This window comes from Myiozetetes cayanensis, unplaced genomic scaffold, assembly GCF_022539395.1.
Source record: "Myiozetetes cayanensis isolate MyiCay16 unplaced genomic scaffold, myiCay2020 scf9, whole genome shotgun sequence".
NCBI classification, from domain to species: Eukaryota; Metazoa; Chordata; class Aves; order Passeriformes; family Tyrannidae; genus Myiozetetes; species Myiozetetes cayanensis.
In genome coordinates, this window is record NW_026088185.1 from 26762165 (window position 1) to 26780107 (window position 17943).

The 17943-nt window shown below is 45.8% G+C and overlaps 1 protein-coding gene across 1 annotated transcript in view; it reads left to right on the forward strand.

Moving 5' to 3' along the window:
• GLI2 (GLI family zinc finger 2) overlaps window positions 1–17943 on the forward strand; it is a 192952-nt gene that overhangs the window by 143073 nt on the left and 31936 nt on the right. The window contains exons 4-5 of the mRNA XM_050340169.1: window positions 8115–8317; window positions 9978–10169. Of these exons, the coding sequence (XP_050196126.1) occupies window positions 8115–8317; window positions 9978–10169 (395 nt within the window). The remainder of the gene's footprint in view (window positions 1–8114; window positions 8318–9977; window positions 10170–17943) is intronic.

Sequence of the window (17943 nt, forward strand, 5' to 3'; positions counted from 1 at the left end):
TTCACAGCTGCAAGCAAAGTATTCACTTGAAAGTGCTAATATCCTCAACATGTGTCCCAAGGGAAGACAATCAGATGCAGAGAAATGGCTGTGTCACATCCGACACATCTCTCCAACACCCATTTCCCACATCCCCACACGAATGTTCAGTCCTCTCAGATCTCCCTCAGCTCTACCCTCAGGATCTGGTCCATGTCTGCACCTCTCTGCATCTCCTTCCCCACTGCTTCCCACCTTACTTGTTTCTCCAGCTTACCATGCCACTGCCCACCCTTCATCCCTCTCAGCCTTGAGCCTGCAGTGTTTTGGTATCCCAGCTCTTGAATTTAGTGACTACTGGAATCAAGTTCTCATGCCTGCTGGTTTCAACCTGAAGCTCACATGCCTCTAGGTTTGCACTGCTCCTTAGCTTTGTCACTGAACTCCTTTTAATGGCTCATGCATTCTATCCATGCTTTCCTTCGTGCCTTTTCTCTCACTTTCCTTCCCTCTCTCCCCCTCAGCTACCTTCCTTGAAGTTCCCCTTCTTAAAATATCCTGCTTCTCTGAAGGCTTTCATCAATAATCTCTCAAGAAACTATCGTGGAGACTCATCTGCTGTGCTTTGATTTATTTGTTGTGTGGGGTTTTTTGGTGAGTATCTCACAAGAACTGATCTGGTCATCCTTCTACCTCCATTGCTAAAGGAAAGCTTGTGTGAAAAGGTGGGCTTTCAGAACTTAAATTAAAAGATCATGTAAGTAAGATAATTGGATAAAAAAGGATATTAGGATCTGAAACAGAATGTTTACTTGCTTTGATGTGCTTCGGGAACATATGTCTGCACAGTGGGTTGTGTGGCTGATTAAGTATAAAACAATCTGAGAAAAAAATCACCACTATTAAGCTTAAATCAAAGATCTCTTCCCAGGACACTAATTTGATTTGGGTTTGAAGGTCCCATATCAACCCTAATTTCTACCTTTGATGTCTTGCTTCTTTGTATGTTGTATAGTGGAGGGCAACCTTACTTATAAAAATTTGCATTTTTCTTCCATTTTAAAAGCAAATATTGATATTGTTGTTGTGTTGCAGTTGTGGCTACAAATGCCAGCCAAAACTAGACCTGTGTTGTGGTAAATGCAGCATAAATGCGATAAGAAACCATATGTGGTTAGGAGAGCTTTTAATCTGAGAACTAATTCCTCTACTCACACTCCCAACTTTGCTCCCTCCAGAAGTTGCCCTTGTCCCTTGAGGCTGTCAACAACCTGTGAGCTCAAAAACTTTAACTTATGGTGGAATTTGGATGAAAAAAAGTTTCAAGCTGTAAACCAAAACACTTTTGATTTCATTGATTAAAAAATAATACTCATATATTGGGTGAAATCAAATCTTTTGTTTGATTGGTTCTTGGGTTTAGATATTTTAGACTGAGGATTGATGTCAGGTATGTTTGAAAATGGAATGATCTTTCAAAAGGAAAAATGAAAGACATTTACCTTTTTTTTTCACTTTTGAAAGAAAAAAATTCTTATTCTTACCTGGAGCAAATATTTTAAACTTACCTCCTACACTAGAAGTTACATTAAGTCTTGAATATGTTTTTCTAAGGGATGGGAAAAATAATGCTAAGATATTGTACCTGCCTTAGGTTATGATACTGTGTAGATGAAAAACAGAGGATTCACACTGGAAACCTGTTCTTATTGCTCCTGTCATCAGAGGCAGAGTTTCCTTTGGCTTCACTACTGCAAGATTAGAGTTTATGTCATGACAACTACGATTGCTAATGGATGCAGAGTGGGATTTTTTATAGCATCTACCTAAATCCTTTTCAAAGCACTGCCCAAACTATAAATTCAAAATTAAGGGATTTCATATTCAGAGACCTGTGTCTGTTAAGGTCCAATGGAATTACCACAGGTATGTAATCTGACATTGGCAACACTGGCCATAGGATTCACCTCTTTAATTTCTACAGTGGGAGGAATTACTATTTCATACTATGGAAACTCCAAACCTTGCAGTGAACTTGGAGCACTTTTAGAAGGACATCCATTTTTGTCATACAGTCTTGCTGAATTTACCAGTTTTGTTCATAAACCCATCCAACGGGAACTTGCCCTTGCTGTTAAAAAATATCTTTTTTTAATAGATTTTTTTAAATTGTTAAAAATCTTTCTTACAATTATTTTTTATGCTTTCTGTGCCTCAAAGATATGTTTGAGGGGAAAAGAGAAAATAGGAGCTGCATGAACCATGCCTGTTAAATTTCTGCAGGCAAGCTGTAACAATTTTTGTCCAGATTCAGAGTCTCCGTAACAGCTTCTTATAAGGGAGAGCATTAATTGCTGAATTAGCAAAGGTAGCTCTGATTTGCTATCTGTTCATCTTTGTGAATATGAGAAAAAAATTATTAACCTTACTTTAGAGTCGAGAAGATACGAGGGGGGGTGGGGGGCGGGGAAATAAAACTACTTGTGCTGAGCATCCCGGCAGGGGCTGTGAGTTATCACTGATGTCTCATGAGTCCCCATCCCCATCTCTTTGTAGTGGGACACATAAGCTGGCATCTTCAATTCGACAGCCTTATATTCGAGCAGCGAGTCACTTTACTGGATAATTATCAGCTTGTTGCAGTGCTGGGAGAGCTGGGAAGCACGAGTGATTCCCCATCGCCTCATTACCAGGCTGCCCTGCGCTCCCTGGCAGTGGCTGGGGGGAGAGAGGCAGCTGCAAGGCAGCTCTGTGCTGCTCCTTCCATACATCCTCTGCTCTCCGAGCTGAAAAAATGGGAGGGAGGGAAATCTTTGTGAGTGATCAAATGCCATGTGAATTTGATAGTTGTGGCCCAGGTTTGACCTCTGAAAGGTACCTTGTTTTGAGGGACCTCGTGGGGTTTGATCCTGAGGATACGGCACAACTGTTGCGACCTCTCGCCCTTCCTGTTGTAAGGGACTTTAAATCAGAAATAAAGAGATGTGAAGTTGAGGGGCTGGTGAGAGCTGTTTAGACTGAATCATTTAGCATGAATCCTGAGGCACTTTATGTTTCCTGTTGAATACAGCTTTGGCATCCCATACATACGGTGTCTGCCGTGAGAGCAGTCCATTTTTGGGGCATCTATATGGCTCTCCTCCATCTCCTTCAAACATTAGGTGGTATTCTGGGTACACAGTACTTGGAAAACTAGACCAGGAAGTTCTGTTTAAAACAAAACAAAAGCAAGTGTTTTTATGTGGGGTTTAGACTGGATTGTTGGCTTCAAAAGCTTTTTCTCTTATAACAAAACTCTACCAGGCTATGATACCCCGCTTCATGAGTAGCTCTGTTCCTCAATTCCATGTCTGTTTAGCAACTATGCATTTTTTATAGAACAGTAAAACAATTGCCTTCAAATGTCCATATTCCATTAAGCATATGGAAAAGTATTCAGCCCTTTGTTTTCAGCTAAATAAATTTATTTGTCACTTAAGTATTAATTTAGACTAGTCATGGGACATTAGTGCTGGTTGATTGTCCCCATTTTTCTGGGGTTTATTTAACTGATGGAGGTTAATTCAGAAATGTGCAACTTCTTTAACTTGTTACATTCATTGCTGAGTGCCCCTTGCAGAGGTTCCAGATGAGATGTTACCACATCTCCACCATGCAAGATTTTGGGATTGGTGGTGCATGTCCACAGAGGGAGAGCAGGATGAGAAAAACTCACCCAAGGCCCTGTTCATAGCAGCCTGCACTGGTTTTGCGAGTCCCTGAGGCTTTACCTTCCCAGGAGCCCCAGTTCCTCAAAGGTGGCTCCTCTGTGATGGGACCACGAGGATTCTTTCTCAGCACTGAATCCAGCTGTGATGCATTGAATGCAGCACACACACACCTCCTCTGAGCAATGACATCAAAGACAAGCAACTGCCAAGCCCCAAGGGCACACACAGGGACACGGTGATTCTACCTCTGAAAACCACAACCTGAAGTCTTTTTGCCTTAGTTTTCAAAGGAAAACTTCCAGGTCCTACCCCCAGACTCTGGCATGAGGCTGCGGAGCTTCAGATGAGCTGTCACTCCTTTCAGCAAAAACAAGTGGCAGGAAAATTAAGCAGATCTCTTTTCCCCGGTGGAAGAATCATTAAGGAGAGACCAGGTCCTGGGAAACCACGAGGGTGTCCCACCAGCAGTGTGTGTCATATCTCGGATGATGGTATCTCTGCGTTTGCTGGTTGTGCTCCTCCACTGCCACATGTTACCACTGCCCCACAGTTCTACTCTGCAGGCAGCTGGAGCCAGGTAAATAGGGCAAGGATTTCTGCTCTCCAAGGACAGTCATCCATGGCACAGGTGGACCTGCAGACCTGCTCTGTAAAGCCTTCAGCAGTTTGCATGCATTCAGCATCACCATGAGGCTCTGCAGCCCTTAGATGGGATCCCATCTAAGGGATCTCCCACACCTCAGTGTCTCCCTCTGTTAGAGAGCAGCGAAGGAACAGCCTCTCCTGGGTGGGGAAAGAAATGAATCCAGGCTCACGTGCTTTGTCAGAGATGTAAATTGCTCTACAAGTCCTGGGCATTAATTATAGAGCCTGGGCTTCTTGCTGGAACCGTAGGGAACACAGGCCCCTGGCTCACATTAAATTTAATGGCGTTTGGACACCCAATTCCCTTAGCCTATTTGAAAAACAGAATCCCACTTTCCCCAGAAATATATGCGGTCAGGTGAAATCCTTCATCCTACTGCCGATGGCAACATTTTTACAGCACTGTCTTCAGCAAAGCCAGAAGCTCTCCCCCAGGTGCTGGGATGTTTTCGTCATATCATCATCCATAGGATCCAGGAAGAAAAAGGGGAGTGATGTGGATAGCAGAGGTCTGGGCAGGGAGCTCTATGGACAGGCTGAGAAATGCAGCTCTGGCACCATGGCTGCATGGGCTGGTTCACCACACCAAGCTGAAAATTGTCCTGCTGCAGGGTCTGGGGCATGGAGAGTTCCACTTACCCTGGATGTGAGCTGGGCATGGGGAGAGAGTTGCCTTCCCCCAGCACTGCTTCATCTCTTATCCACTGCCTCTAAAGACCAGGATCTGATGGTTCGCCACCAGGAGCAGACCTGTGAGGCTACAGCTGCCTCTCACCGTGTAGTTGCAATGGCAATGCAACGGCTCAATGTGGGACTTAGGGCTTAGATAAGAAATAATGCAACTGGGAAAAAAGCAGGAAAAAATTGAACTTTTGGGGAGTTAGGAGCAGAGGATCCCTTTGGCTGAGTGAGTTGTTCCTGGTGGGCAGCTACTAGAAGGCACGTTATTTTGGGACGTGCTGTACCATGGGATGGTGTTTTGCTAGAACTGTAGGTGTACAACAGTGAGAAGTGATCCCTGCCTGGGATCCCTGGGAGGGCTCACAGGAGCCAGACCTGGATGAGAGCATGGCTCTCATAGTACACAGATGGAACAGTGAGCAAGGACAGGCTTTAAGCAGAGTTGTAAGGAGCAGCCTACTCCCCAGCCCAGTCTTTGTGTACAGGGCCAACCTCATGTTCAAACACCAGCTGCATGCATTTTGGGGGAATTCTTGATCTTTTTCCCAGTGTTACCTCTTTGGACAGGGTGGGGTTTTCCTGTTCCGAGGGACTCCAGCATTTCTGCCTAATTTAGCACAGAGAAAATGAACAGCAAACCCTTCATATTGTTATACACATTTTAGATGTCGGCCTCACAGTTTGATCAGCAGAGGCTCTGAAGGCTCGTAAACCTGGTAATACATAGTTCCAAGACTGCATCAAAGAAGTTCACAACCCTTTTGGGAGAAGCTGTGAGTACTGATGAAAGAGGGAACTTATTGTATATGTAAGAAAACTTCTTTCATGGCTTATGTATTAAGGCAGGCTCTGTGGCCCAGGGAAGATTGGGGCTGCTTTTAATTTACATCGCCCCTCACTTATATTAAGTCTTCGTCAGAAGAAAAATTAGTCAGATGTTTTCTTAATGACATCATTTTTTTTAATCCCGTTTCATTTTTTCCAGATGAGGCGGTGGAGATTATTAGAAATGAATTGAAACTAAATCTGGAACAGAGACTTTGATTCACTTCTCCCTCCTCCCCAGTAGAAATAAATTGGTCGGCTCCATGCTCGGCCGCCTTTATTAGCAGCCTCGACAGAAACCAGCCCCGGCGGCCTCAGCTGCAGCTTTCCGAGCTCGCCGCCACCACGGCTGACGTCATGGCGAGAGGCACCGGAGAGTGACTTTGGTCACCCTATAATTTTGGTAGCAGAAGGCCATGGCGACACAGGTGGGGAGGTTACGAGGTCTGAAATACCCATGCCATCATCAGTTTGTCTTTCAGCATAGTAAAAGAAAACAGGGTCGATGTTGGTGGGTGTTTCTCTAGCTAAACCCTGGCCTGGGCCTGATGAGCACCTGTGTCGGGGGCTGTGCGCCTCGGCAAGTCCTTTATATCTGATAGGTTTTCACTGCCTGGTATTTCACACCAGCGAGCCACAAGAGTGTATTGCTACAGGAAAGTACTTTGAACTATAAATATTTCAGAAGGCATTTAATTTACTACCCATCAGCAGAAAGTGTTCAAAAAGCCACAAGGTTTACTAATTTATCAGAAAGACAGAGAAACACGCGGAAGATCAAACAAAGGCAAACATGCTCATTAAACTGCTGAATAAGTCTGCAAAGCCTATATTACATTTCTGTGTGGTTTTGTTGATATGCAAGAATTACAAATAAATTAAAATGCACCTAAACTGTTGATAAGACAGGGTGGGACTGTGATCCTGAGGTGTAGGAGGCATGTCTAAACAGCGCAGACCATCGTGTTTGTGGTTGTCTGTGCATGGAGAGACAGATCTTACATGCCTATAATATGCATATAATGGCATATTTGGATAGTCTTAGGGAAGGACCTTTGTAATAACCTCTCTTAGATCAGCCCACGTTCCAGATCCCTGACCTCCAAACCCCTGTTGTCTCCTGTGCCTAGGGTGCAGCCCTTGGGGTGCACATCCATCTCCCTCAGCTTTGCTAGAGCACCCAGCCAGGGACGATTCCCGTCCCTGCTGTGACCCGTGTGTCAACAACAGCTCTGCTTCCAGCAGTCTGTGAGTACAGAGAGAGCTAATACAAAGCAGATTTTGCTCTTTTGTTTTGCCTAATGACAGCTCTGCCTCTTTTGGTGTCTATCTCAGATTTTCTGCTTCTTTGGTCAGGGTAACTAACTTTTTCTCCTGTCCTTGCACCCTCTGCGGTTTGTCTAAAAGGCTGGAAGGTACAGTAGGACACGTGGCCGGAAGAAGTTTGCTGACTTTCTTTTCTATCGTGGTTCACCCTTCAAAAAACTGCTTAAGCACTGAAACATGCATGTGACTTTTTTTTGTTACCTGCTGAATCCCTCAGCGTGCACTGACTTCTTTCTCAGGTAGCACTTGGCCCAAGGAAGATCTGAGGGATTTAAGAGAGTTGGCCCCCAGAAAGCATGTAGTAAAACCTCTCATGAACTTTTGCCCTCTGAACCTTACCGCCAGCCTGTCAAGGAGGTTTGTGCTAGCCATGATGGACACAGGAGGGGAGGGCTGCTTTGCTGGCGCTGGCCAAGCTGCACGTGCTGGGTTGAGCAAAGCGCAGCTCAAGATCACATAAATTCTCCTTGCACCATTTGCATCCTTGCACAGGCAGCCCTTTTTGGGGCTCTGTCTGCACATGGCAGCACTAAACAGCTGGATACCCAGGGACAGTGGGGAGCTGGCAAACCCCCAGTTTGCCTCGAATATCTTTGTGTAGCCAGCATCCCCATGCAAGGAGAGGGGTTGGACCTCTAGCACAGGGTGTGTTCCGTGCTGCCTGTGTATGCAGGCGCTACCTAAAGCAGCTCACACTTGTTTTCACAGCAGCCCTTTTGGGGTGAGCCACCTTGCGTAAATATATGTTTAGTGCAGTACAGGTGCTTGTCTGTGGGAAACTTGGGGACTTCAGGCTCTGCGTATGCCAAGAGGGGAGTCTTTTTCCAATATGTGCTTGAACTCCTCTCTCATGGGCAGAGGCAGTGTGGCAGGACAGAGAAGGGTGGCAGGCAGCTGTGCCCGCCCTGGGCGGCTGTGAGTGACAGCATGTCTCTGTTTTCTTCCCAGGCCTCCTCCTCTGAGCGGCAGTCCCGTCATCTCCGACATCTCCCTCATCCGCCTGTCTCCGCACCCAGCCGGGCCTGGCGAGTCGCCCTTCAGCCCACCACACCCCTACGTGGCACCCCACATGGAGCATTACCTCCGCTCTGTCCACGGCAGCCCCACACTCTCCGTCATCTCTGCTGCCAGGGGCCTCAGCCCCGCCGATGGTAAGACACTGTGCTACTGGTACTGCAGCGATTTTGTAGCTCATCAGTACTGAAATTCCCTAAAACTCGGGGATTTACAGCTGCAAAGGCTCTGCAGCTGCTCTCTGAAGTGGGAGAGCTGTCTCTTTTTCTTTTTGGTTTTTTTTTTCCCCCTTTAACTACACATTTGTTTTGCATCATCGCACTGAGAAAGCAGAGCGTGAGAATAGCTATTACTGCTGGATCATATTATAAATATTTTGCTTAAAGTACGTTCCTTTCTGCAGCACTCTTGTCTCTCTTATGAGCTTCCCTGATCTTACATCTCTACTGGGAGCCCTGCTTCCCCAAAGAGGGTCACAGTTGGTCTGGCTGCCTGGCCTGTCTGGGACTGACAACTGGGTTATCCCCTCTGGGCTTTATGTCTGTGGTCAGGGTGGCTCCAGAGTGAAAAAGGGCTATAGTTTTTTCCTTCTTACCCCTAGGCTGCCCTGCAGCAGCTTTCGTGGAAGGCAGGGGTGTATGAGGAGCTGGCACTGGGTGCAGGCAGAGGTGATCATGCTCTCTGAGCCCCATCAGACCTTGTGTTGGGGAACTGGGACAAAAATATCCAGGCAGGGAAAGGGGAAAATGCATGACACTGCCTGCACTTGGCAAGGTGTAAGTCATGCCCTGCTTCATCAGAAGAGCTTCATTACATGGTTGCAGGTGGCTGGCTCAGTGCCCAGGGAGCAGCTGAGGTTTGGGGACCTGGTCTCTGTGCACCCAGCAAACCCCAACAACTCCCAAGCTACTGCAGGGGCAGGCGGCCCTTTGCTGCTGCAAAGCAAAGTGCACCAGAGAGCAACAAGGCCCCTGGATTAGTGCCTGGCAGCATAAAACCATCTTCTGTGGCTAAAAAAACATCTCTAGAGTGATGGGGACATGCATGTGTCTTCTTCCCTCCCCTAAAACGTCATCCAAACCCTCAGCCACCCGTCACAGAGCGGTCTGATGGCTGGTGTGCGTGTGCTCTGCCTCGTCCTCTCCTTCCAAAGCCAGTTTCATTGTTTGCTGTGGAATAAAGGCATTGTGTTTGGGGTTGCTTTTCTTTTCCTCTTTTTTTTTTTTTTTTTTTTTTTTGTTTAAGGCGGTGGTAAATAAGTTAATGGGGCAAGCGGGTGGGGAGGCAGGTTTGAAAAATTACAACTGGGAGAAAGTGAGTGTAATTGGCTTTGGCAGCCAAAATGGTTTTATGCTGCCAGACACTAAACCTAGCTCTATGCATTAGACCTTGGCTTTAATTTCCTCACGCTGCTATCGGGAACTGGGCTGCATTTGTCTTTCCTTTCTAATAGGCAGGGATGTTAATGCTGACAGGGTTACTGCTGCCGGCAAGCTGGGCCCTCTACCCCCCTCCCAGGGGTGCTGGCTGCGTCCGAACGGGAGGATTATTAGAAGGGGGAACGAGAGATTGTTTATAAATTTGCGGAAATAGAGGAATGCAGAGGCCCCAGCTTAGTCTCTTTTGTCCGCAGAAGCACGCCCAAGCACACGTCACGAGAGCCCTACACGGAGCCGTGTGGCTGGGGCTGGCGGGGGGCACGGGGGGAGACAGGGCCTCCCAACGTCAGCACCAGGGTCTAACATAGCAGTGGGAACCTTCTCCCCATGTTTTTCTCCTCTCCTACGGCTCCAACAGTGGCTCATGAGCACCTGAAGGAACGAGGTCTCTTCGGGCTGCCCCCACCACCACCGGGAGCCAACCCCGCCGACTACTACCACCAAATGACGCTGATGGCCGGCCACCCAAACCCCTACGGGGACCTCCTCATGCAGGGCGGCGGAGCAGCCAGCACAGCACATCTCCATGATTACCTCAGCCCCGTTGATGGTGAGTAGCAGTTTGGATCCTCCCTGGCATGACTAAAATTTTGGGATAGATGGATGGGGCTGCCCTCCGGGTAGAGGCTGTTATATGTAGTCACTGTGCCCTGCTGAAACCCATGGGTGCTGCACTATAATTTTTGACTTGAAAGGTCACCCCTTTCTGAAATATACATAATTTAAAATACATACATCATGGTCTCTTATGTCTGTAAGAGACAGCATGGCTGCTGGTCCAGTGAGGTGGGCATTGCTGCTGTCCTGCTGCACTGACCATGGGTGACCCCTGGGGGCAAGCTCCATCTCCAGCTCCCCATCCCACCCAATGTTTAGCCTGGTTGGTGTCTGGGGAAAGGGAGGGCCATTTCCATACATAGCCATTCTAGGTACAGTGGACCTGTCACCTTTGTTGGGAACTCCCAGCTCCCCAGGGAGGAAAAATATGTTACCAGGGAGCCGTGGTGGAGAGAATATGTTAGTACTTCATGGGAGGAAAAAATGTGGGAATGTGGTATTTGTGCTGGTATTGAGTGTTACAAACCCGGAAAGATCTTGCTCCTGGCTAAATGAAGAAGAAATAGAATCATGTTAGGCACTGTGGTGCTGAGTCACCCCTGTGGCCTGTCTGCTGCCCTGGTGAGATGCGTAAAATCTATCTGGAAGCTTATCTGAGGTTCAGATGATTTTTAGAGCTATTAGAAATGTCTTTACTTTCACTTTATGCTGCATCTTGTAAGAACTGGGGTTGTGCAGATACTACAGAGGGCAGTTTAGGGATTATTTCTGCTACAAGAAAGAGAAGTCTCAGCTCAACTTTCAGACACAACTTCTTTTTCCTGGGATGCCTTTGGATTTGCCTGTGGACCATTATAATTTTTGGAGTGGAGATCTGCATCGTTTCATTACCGCTTCAAAGTTTCTGTTGCTGAGCTTTTAAGATGAAAGACTTTGTGGTCTTGCTGCTTCGTAAAGTGACTGGTTTAGAATGATAAAAGCTGTTCTGGCTGTTCAGTGATGGGGGCTTACAGATATTTCTAATGAAAAAACAGTTTCTTGTCTGCAGCTGCTGCGGAAGTTTTACCTGAACAGTCATTTTCTGCTGCCAATTCTTAGATTAATCGGCAATTTGAACCCCACTCTGAAAGGGAGAGCACATGCTCCTTGGTACCATCCTGCCCTCTGACACCTACAATATGTCCTGGGCTTCTCTGTTACAGAGCAGCTGGTCAGTAAGACTGCTCTGTCTTCCTCCCAAAGGGTTAATGCCTGTGGTTATAGCAGATGGGTGCAAACCAGCCCTGCCAAGTTCTCCTCAGGCTTATGAAGAAGACTCCTTCCTCCTTGCCTCCTTATTAGTCCATCTCTGACCAGCAGTGCCTCACTGAAGTGCCAGATAAACAACCAGGAAGGAAAGCAATCACAACTGTTTTTGTGGCAGCACAGGCTGGCTCTCAGCACACCAAGATGTTCATCCTCTGGTTTGCTGAAGATCAGTCTTTATCTGAGGAACTGAGATGCTCCCCTTGGCAGAAGACTCTTACACTGTTTGCCTTCTCCTGAAAACAACTCTAGAGTGAATCATATATCAAAGATTCTCAGTTTCATGCAGCCAAGCTCATAACTATGATTCACTGCAGAGCCAGGGCTCACCAAGCATTTATGATGATCTTTTGGTAAAGCTTTTTTGATAAGTAACTGCAAAAGGTTTTATGGGCCTTCACGTATTCTGCCTGAGGTGAAGACTTTCAAACATCGTGAGAATGTGACATGAAACACCAGAAGGCTACTTTTTAAGAATGTGTAAAGGAGCAGCAGCCCAGTGCCAGCCTCTGGTCTATGTGTTTGGGTTTATCCATCAGCCAGAGAAAAGAGAGAACTGTGCATTATTAAGACAGAGGGTAAAATGGATGGCTCTGAAATGCTGGCTGAGGAACCAGTATCTCCTTCTCTTTTTAGAAAGTTATTTTAAAAATTTAAATCAGCAGGGCCTAAGTAAATAGTTGAACAGATAATTTAATAAAGCATCCTCTTATGGTGTTTTTCTGAGACAGGAATATCAGTAGCATGCATGAAACCCCAGTGAGTCACCACCTCACTGAGTCTGTCATTCAGAGAGCCCTTTTCTTCTCAGGGAGTCCCAGAACATAGAAACCTTACAAGAATTCGTTTGCAGCACCATCACACACCTGTGGTAACACTGACACCTGTGAAAGAAAAAGCAGCAGATAAGCATATATTAAACCTGGCCTATTCAGTGTCACATCACCTCCAAACATCTGCAGGTCTGTGGGAGGCCTAGACACTGGGTATGGTAGTTCTTCCACAGACACAGTCTTTCTGGTTGCTGTAGCTGTATTTCTTGGAGAATTTTTCAATGCCTTCTTGGGTTTTGTCTTGTGTTTTTCATCCCATCATGGGATGTCTAGGGTCAGGAAAAGTAATAGGATATAAATGTCATCTAGAGCTTGTTGGTGCCAACCCTGTGCCACGTCTTCTGAGGGTTCAAATGCTGACTGAGCTAGGGTGCCCAGACCTGCATCTTTTGCAGGGTTTTCAGTGTGCAGCTAGAAGTAGTTACAGCCCTAAAGTAGACCAGAGTTAAGTTTTACACACCAGACTGCTAGGGTATTGAGGCCAGTTCCAGTGGAGACTAAACAACCCTTCAGTTAGTTCTCCTGTTTCATTTCCTCACCCAAAGGGGTGGAGTTTGAATCCAGGTTTAAACCCATTTTCTGGAAAGCCTACACTTTGAAATCAAAAGGTAATCAGTTTCCAGTATCACAACATTGCTGATGGGGTAAGTTTGAGACTGACTTACAGGTCCTGTTCACCAGATCAAAACAATCTTTTGCATTTCTATTCTAGAAGTGCTGCTACATGGTGGATTATTCCAGGCGATGGAGTGATTGCACAAGAGCATCGCTGAGGCAGTAAAGACTGGTGGGGAGCACAGGTGATGCTGGAGATGGTTACAACTTTTTAAGCATGTTTAGTACATCCAGCTGTTTTTTGCCCCTAGGCACAGGGATTCCTGTGATTACCCTCAGCCCTTCAGGAGGTGCTGTTTTCTCTCAAGAGGAGTTTGTCCAGAGTGACTCTACACTGATACTGTTAAAACCCTGACATCAAAAGATGTCAAAGTGTTGTACAAAACAAAGCCATTACATCACTGGAGACCCCAGAGAGAAAGAAGATCAAATGATCAGTGAGCAGAGCAGTGGCAGCTTTAGGAAAAAGGTCCAGGTCTTTGGAATAAGACTCTATGGCTGTGGTGGGAAGTAGAGATCATCTTTAAATCCATCACTTTGCACAGCATTGAAAGTGTAATTGGGTTGTCCGTACTGAATCAGGGAATGGGGAACAAATATCTTGAGTCCAACTTAGATCCAGGTGGTGCTGCACAGAGGTAGTCCTTCCAGATCAGAAAAGCTGCATAGATGTGTTTGTGCAACGTTACAGTTAGCAGTAGCAGGGATGACCCTGCAGTTCTGTCACTGAATTTTGTCCAGTTTCTGGAGCTAGAGGGAGGATTCCTGCCCTGTTTCTTGCTGCCTGGTGCCAGGCAGTCACTAATATCTTGATTCACAACCAGCTGTAACTGTAACTGGGAAAAGGCTTTGTTCAGCCCAGCATAGCCAGCAGGCCAGCAGTTGGCACAGTTGCCTGGGATGTGAGCAAATCATCAAGCAGGACTCCATTTCCCCAAATCAAACAGTGATTCAGCTTCACCAGCCTCTTTCAGTCAGTGTTGTTAGAGCCTTTCTTCTTGAAGGAAATGATTTAGTAGTCAGCAGGGTAAGGAGCAGGGCTGGCGGTGCAGCCCAGTGGTGACTCCAGTCAGCGGGCACATGTCCCTGAGAGGTGAGCTCAGGACTCTCTTCAGCAGGGTCCATGTGAAGCGACTGCTCCATCAGGACGAATGGAGAGAGCCCAGCCTCATGGCAACCTAGGAAGGAAGTGCCTTGCCTGTGGCTGGAGGGACCAGTAACTCTGTGTTTGCAGGCTGGATGTGCCAGACTGCAGATGACTTCCCAAACAAGACAGCTGTTGGCTACTCCATGCAGACGGCACAGCCCTGTAGTCACTTCCTTTAAAAACTCTCAAAGACCTGTTTTTTCTGTTGTTTTCTTTGTCCCAGCATAGAATGGAAACTTGCTGAAATCTCAGAAAATGTTCAGAGAATGGGAAACAATTTCCCACCCATTTCTAGCCAGCAATGCTATTTTTCTCCCCAGAAAAATATGTACAGAAGAGAGAAGAAGTCCCAGAGCATCCCATAAGTGCTGTGTCTGGAATCCTGCTGCACTCTGGTTTCTAAAGAATTCAATTTACATATGCAAGTTGGGTCGACTAAACAGTTACCTTGTGGATTGGGAGTAGAAGAATGCAGCCTTGTCTTTCAGCAAGGATTTGAGGGAAGCATTAGTATTCCTTGAACTGCAAAGTTGATCGGCCTGGGGAGGGAAGAAAGAAGGGTCCCAGGACAGCGTCTGGTGCCAGAACAAATGTCCAGCATCTGCTACAGTCTAAAAAAGAGGTGTGTTGTCCCTGCAGAAAGAGAGAGGGGAATAAGGAACTGGTTAGGCAAAGAGTGTTTGTAGCTTATTGCTGCCACTTATTGATTAAGGGACCATTCTGTGTTTTTATACTGCTCTTGGATTTAATTTGATGATGGGAGGAAGGGGATATTTCTGTACACTTTGGATGGAGTTTTGTTAGTGAGGGGTCAGGAAGAGGGACCATTTTGATAACACTATTTATCCTAGGGCTTGGCCGGGGATGTAGGGGAAGCAGTGGCTCTGGCTGGGCTTCAGTGGAGTCGGGGGTGGTGGTGGGCCATCTGCATCTCATGTGCCTTACAGGCTTGTCCCTTTGGGAGCAGATTCCCCCGATGACCCTTTGCGATTGAGATCACAGCAACATGCTTGTCTGTAAAGACTTGCCTGAGATTTCCTTATCCTGAAGGAGCCTTGAAGGAGCTCCCACTGAGTGCCTGGTGTTTCCTCTCAGGAGGGCTTTGCTACCACTGTAGCAAAGTGTGTCATGAAGTCTGAGATCTCCCTCCAGAAAAATCATCTCTTGTAATATCCCTCTCGTGGCCCACAGTCACAGTAGGTGGTCAGAGTGGGAACCTCTGCTCCCACCTCCCACATGAGTCAGGATCTGATCCTGCCCCCCCCTTCCCCCGTCAGGATCATCCACAGGAGTCAGTCCACATGTGTAAAAGCTGACCATTTGGTCATCAATGACCTGTTGTGGATTAATCTAAATATGGGAAGACTATTCCTGTTTCTGAGCAACTTCTGGATGTGATAATTCATAGACACCATAGGAAACTGCCAAGGTTACTCTTACCTCCTAACTAAGAAATCTGGACTTTCCTCCGAGCTCTAGGCTGGCTAGAGGACTGGGATGGGACATTTGACAGACACAGCCAGCATCACTCAAAAATTCAGCCTTAAATTCGTGCTTATTTAGAAATGAGCTATTTAAACACACATATCCCAGGAGAAAAATGGCTTTTGATTGTGAGCTGCAGCATTTACATTTACTGTGTGAAGATAGTGCTGCTATGAAGTCATGTTTTTTTCTCCTGAAATGTTATTTCAGGCAGTTTTAAAAGATTTCTTAAAATATGTGGGTTATATTTATTCCTTAGCATGTAGACCTGAGCTGATGACAGTCAGTGTGTCTGGGTCTTTGTATGAAATTGTAAGGAAAGGCCAGTGCAAAACAGTTAAAACACTGTAAAAGGTATCTGGCATTGACTTTTTGTAAGGCAAGGCAGCAGGGTCAAAAGCCTGTGGTAAATTTTTTATTATCCCTCATGAGCTGCCATCCACGATGCTGCCACCAATGCCCAGAGCTTTGGGCTCAACCTTTACTGCACCTTTCCATTCACCAGTCCTCTTCTCCTCCTTCTGAGAGAGAAGGGGACAGTCTTTTGGCTTAAAAGTTCCTGTGTCTTACTTCAGGCCAAAGGATATTTTTGTTGTTGCTTGAAATGTGAAACAGATTGAATTCTAAGAAGGTATCTTTACCTTTTGCAAAAACAAAATCAGATTATTTCCGTTCAGAGCTAACTTGTTTGATATACACCTAATAAATAAAAACTAAGAGGCTATTATATCCAAAAAATGAGTGCATCAACACCCATGTTTTCCAAGTGGGAAAGACTTAGTTTGAAAGTAAGGTGAGATATCTCAAACAGGTGTCTCTAGGTCAGCTTAGTAAGCGCATTCCATCTTCTAAAGTCCGTGGAAGCATCTGCTAGTTTCAGTAAATGTTCTTTCAAGATGAGAGGTAAAAGTAGCAGAGCAAATTGATACAGTAACAGCCACCACTCGCCCTGGAGATGTTGTAAATGTGTTTGGCTGGAAATACTATCCAACACCAAAGGAGGCAGCGATACAGAAATCTCACCCAGTTATCTTTTTTCTTGTTTTGCTGTGTGGGCTTTGGCTCGTCACTTCTTTATGGACCTGGGTGAGAAAAAAAGAGGTTTTCCCATCTCTCAGTAATTCAGGGAAAGAAACTGAAGATAAGAAACATCTCCATCCGAGATCGAGAGGCACAGAGAAATTAATTTTAAAAACTGAAACGTTGGTAGAGGAGTGGAGTTAATTTTGAAATTCTTTCCTACTTTTATTTCAAAGTGTGAGTGTTTAAAATTCATGTTAACCTATAAAGATTTTAGATTTTTGAACAAAACACCTTTTAAAAAAACAGAAAGAATACCTTTTTTATTTTCTTTCAAGAGTGTTGATGGGGGTACTCTGACATTTTGGGAACTTCCCCCAACATATTTTCCAAACATCAAAAAATTCTTGAAACTAAGTCTGTTCATTTTGAGAAGTCAGCATTTTTGAAGGGGAGAGGAGAGAGGGAGTGTTAGTGGTAAATGTTCATGAAACTCTCAGTCTCTGTGTCTGAAAAATGGATCCCACGTTCATTTACTTCTCTGGGCACAGTCCCTACTGAAGAAGTTGTGTGTGGTTTTTCCTTTGAAATGTCACTGGACATCAGGCAACGCAGGATTTGCTAATGTGCCCAAGTGGGTGTCAGTCAGCGTGTACTGAACACCTTACCTGTGTGCACAGCTACAGTAATGCTTACCCATGCTGCTGCCTGGTATCATTTGACATTCATGCTCAGTGTCCTCAGATCAGGAGAGTAGGTCAGGCCAACTTTATTATTAAGAACAATCCCAGTGCAGCTAATCTGATTTAGAATAATAATTTTGAAAATATTTTCCTAAGTGCACTAGTGTGCATTTCTTCGTGTGTTTAAACTCCTTTTCTATTTCCCAGATATTTCCCTTCCCAGGCACCTTGGGCAGGCTGTCATTAAGAAGAGAGGAATTGTTCATCCATAGCATGGTTTTAGGTCACAGCTTTCCCTGGAAGCCTGCAAGACCTAAGAGGCTTTTGTGTAAAGGACGAGTCCAACCTATTGGATCTGCTATCAAACATTTCAGATAGCCCACAGTACTTGCAAGATCTGAATTAGAGTGGACACTAATGAAATGCATATTACTGGGTTTGGGCAGGAGAATTCCCAGGCCAGCTTGAAAATCTGACAGTTTCCTGCAGAGTTTTACATGGGGAAAAAAAGATGTACCTGTGAGCAGTGGGGAGGGGTGCCCACATTGGCTGCACTGCCAAAACCCAGGTTTCTGTTGGACATCAGGACTTCTTCCCTCTGCAAATTAATGGCAACCAATGGCTGAACCAGCACTGTGGACATAAATCATGTGAAAGAACAGCGAGAAATGAGTACAA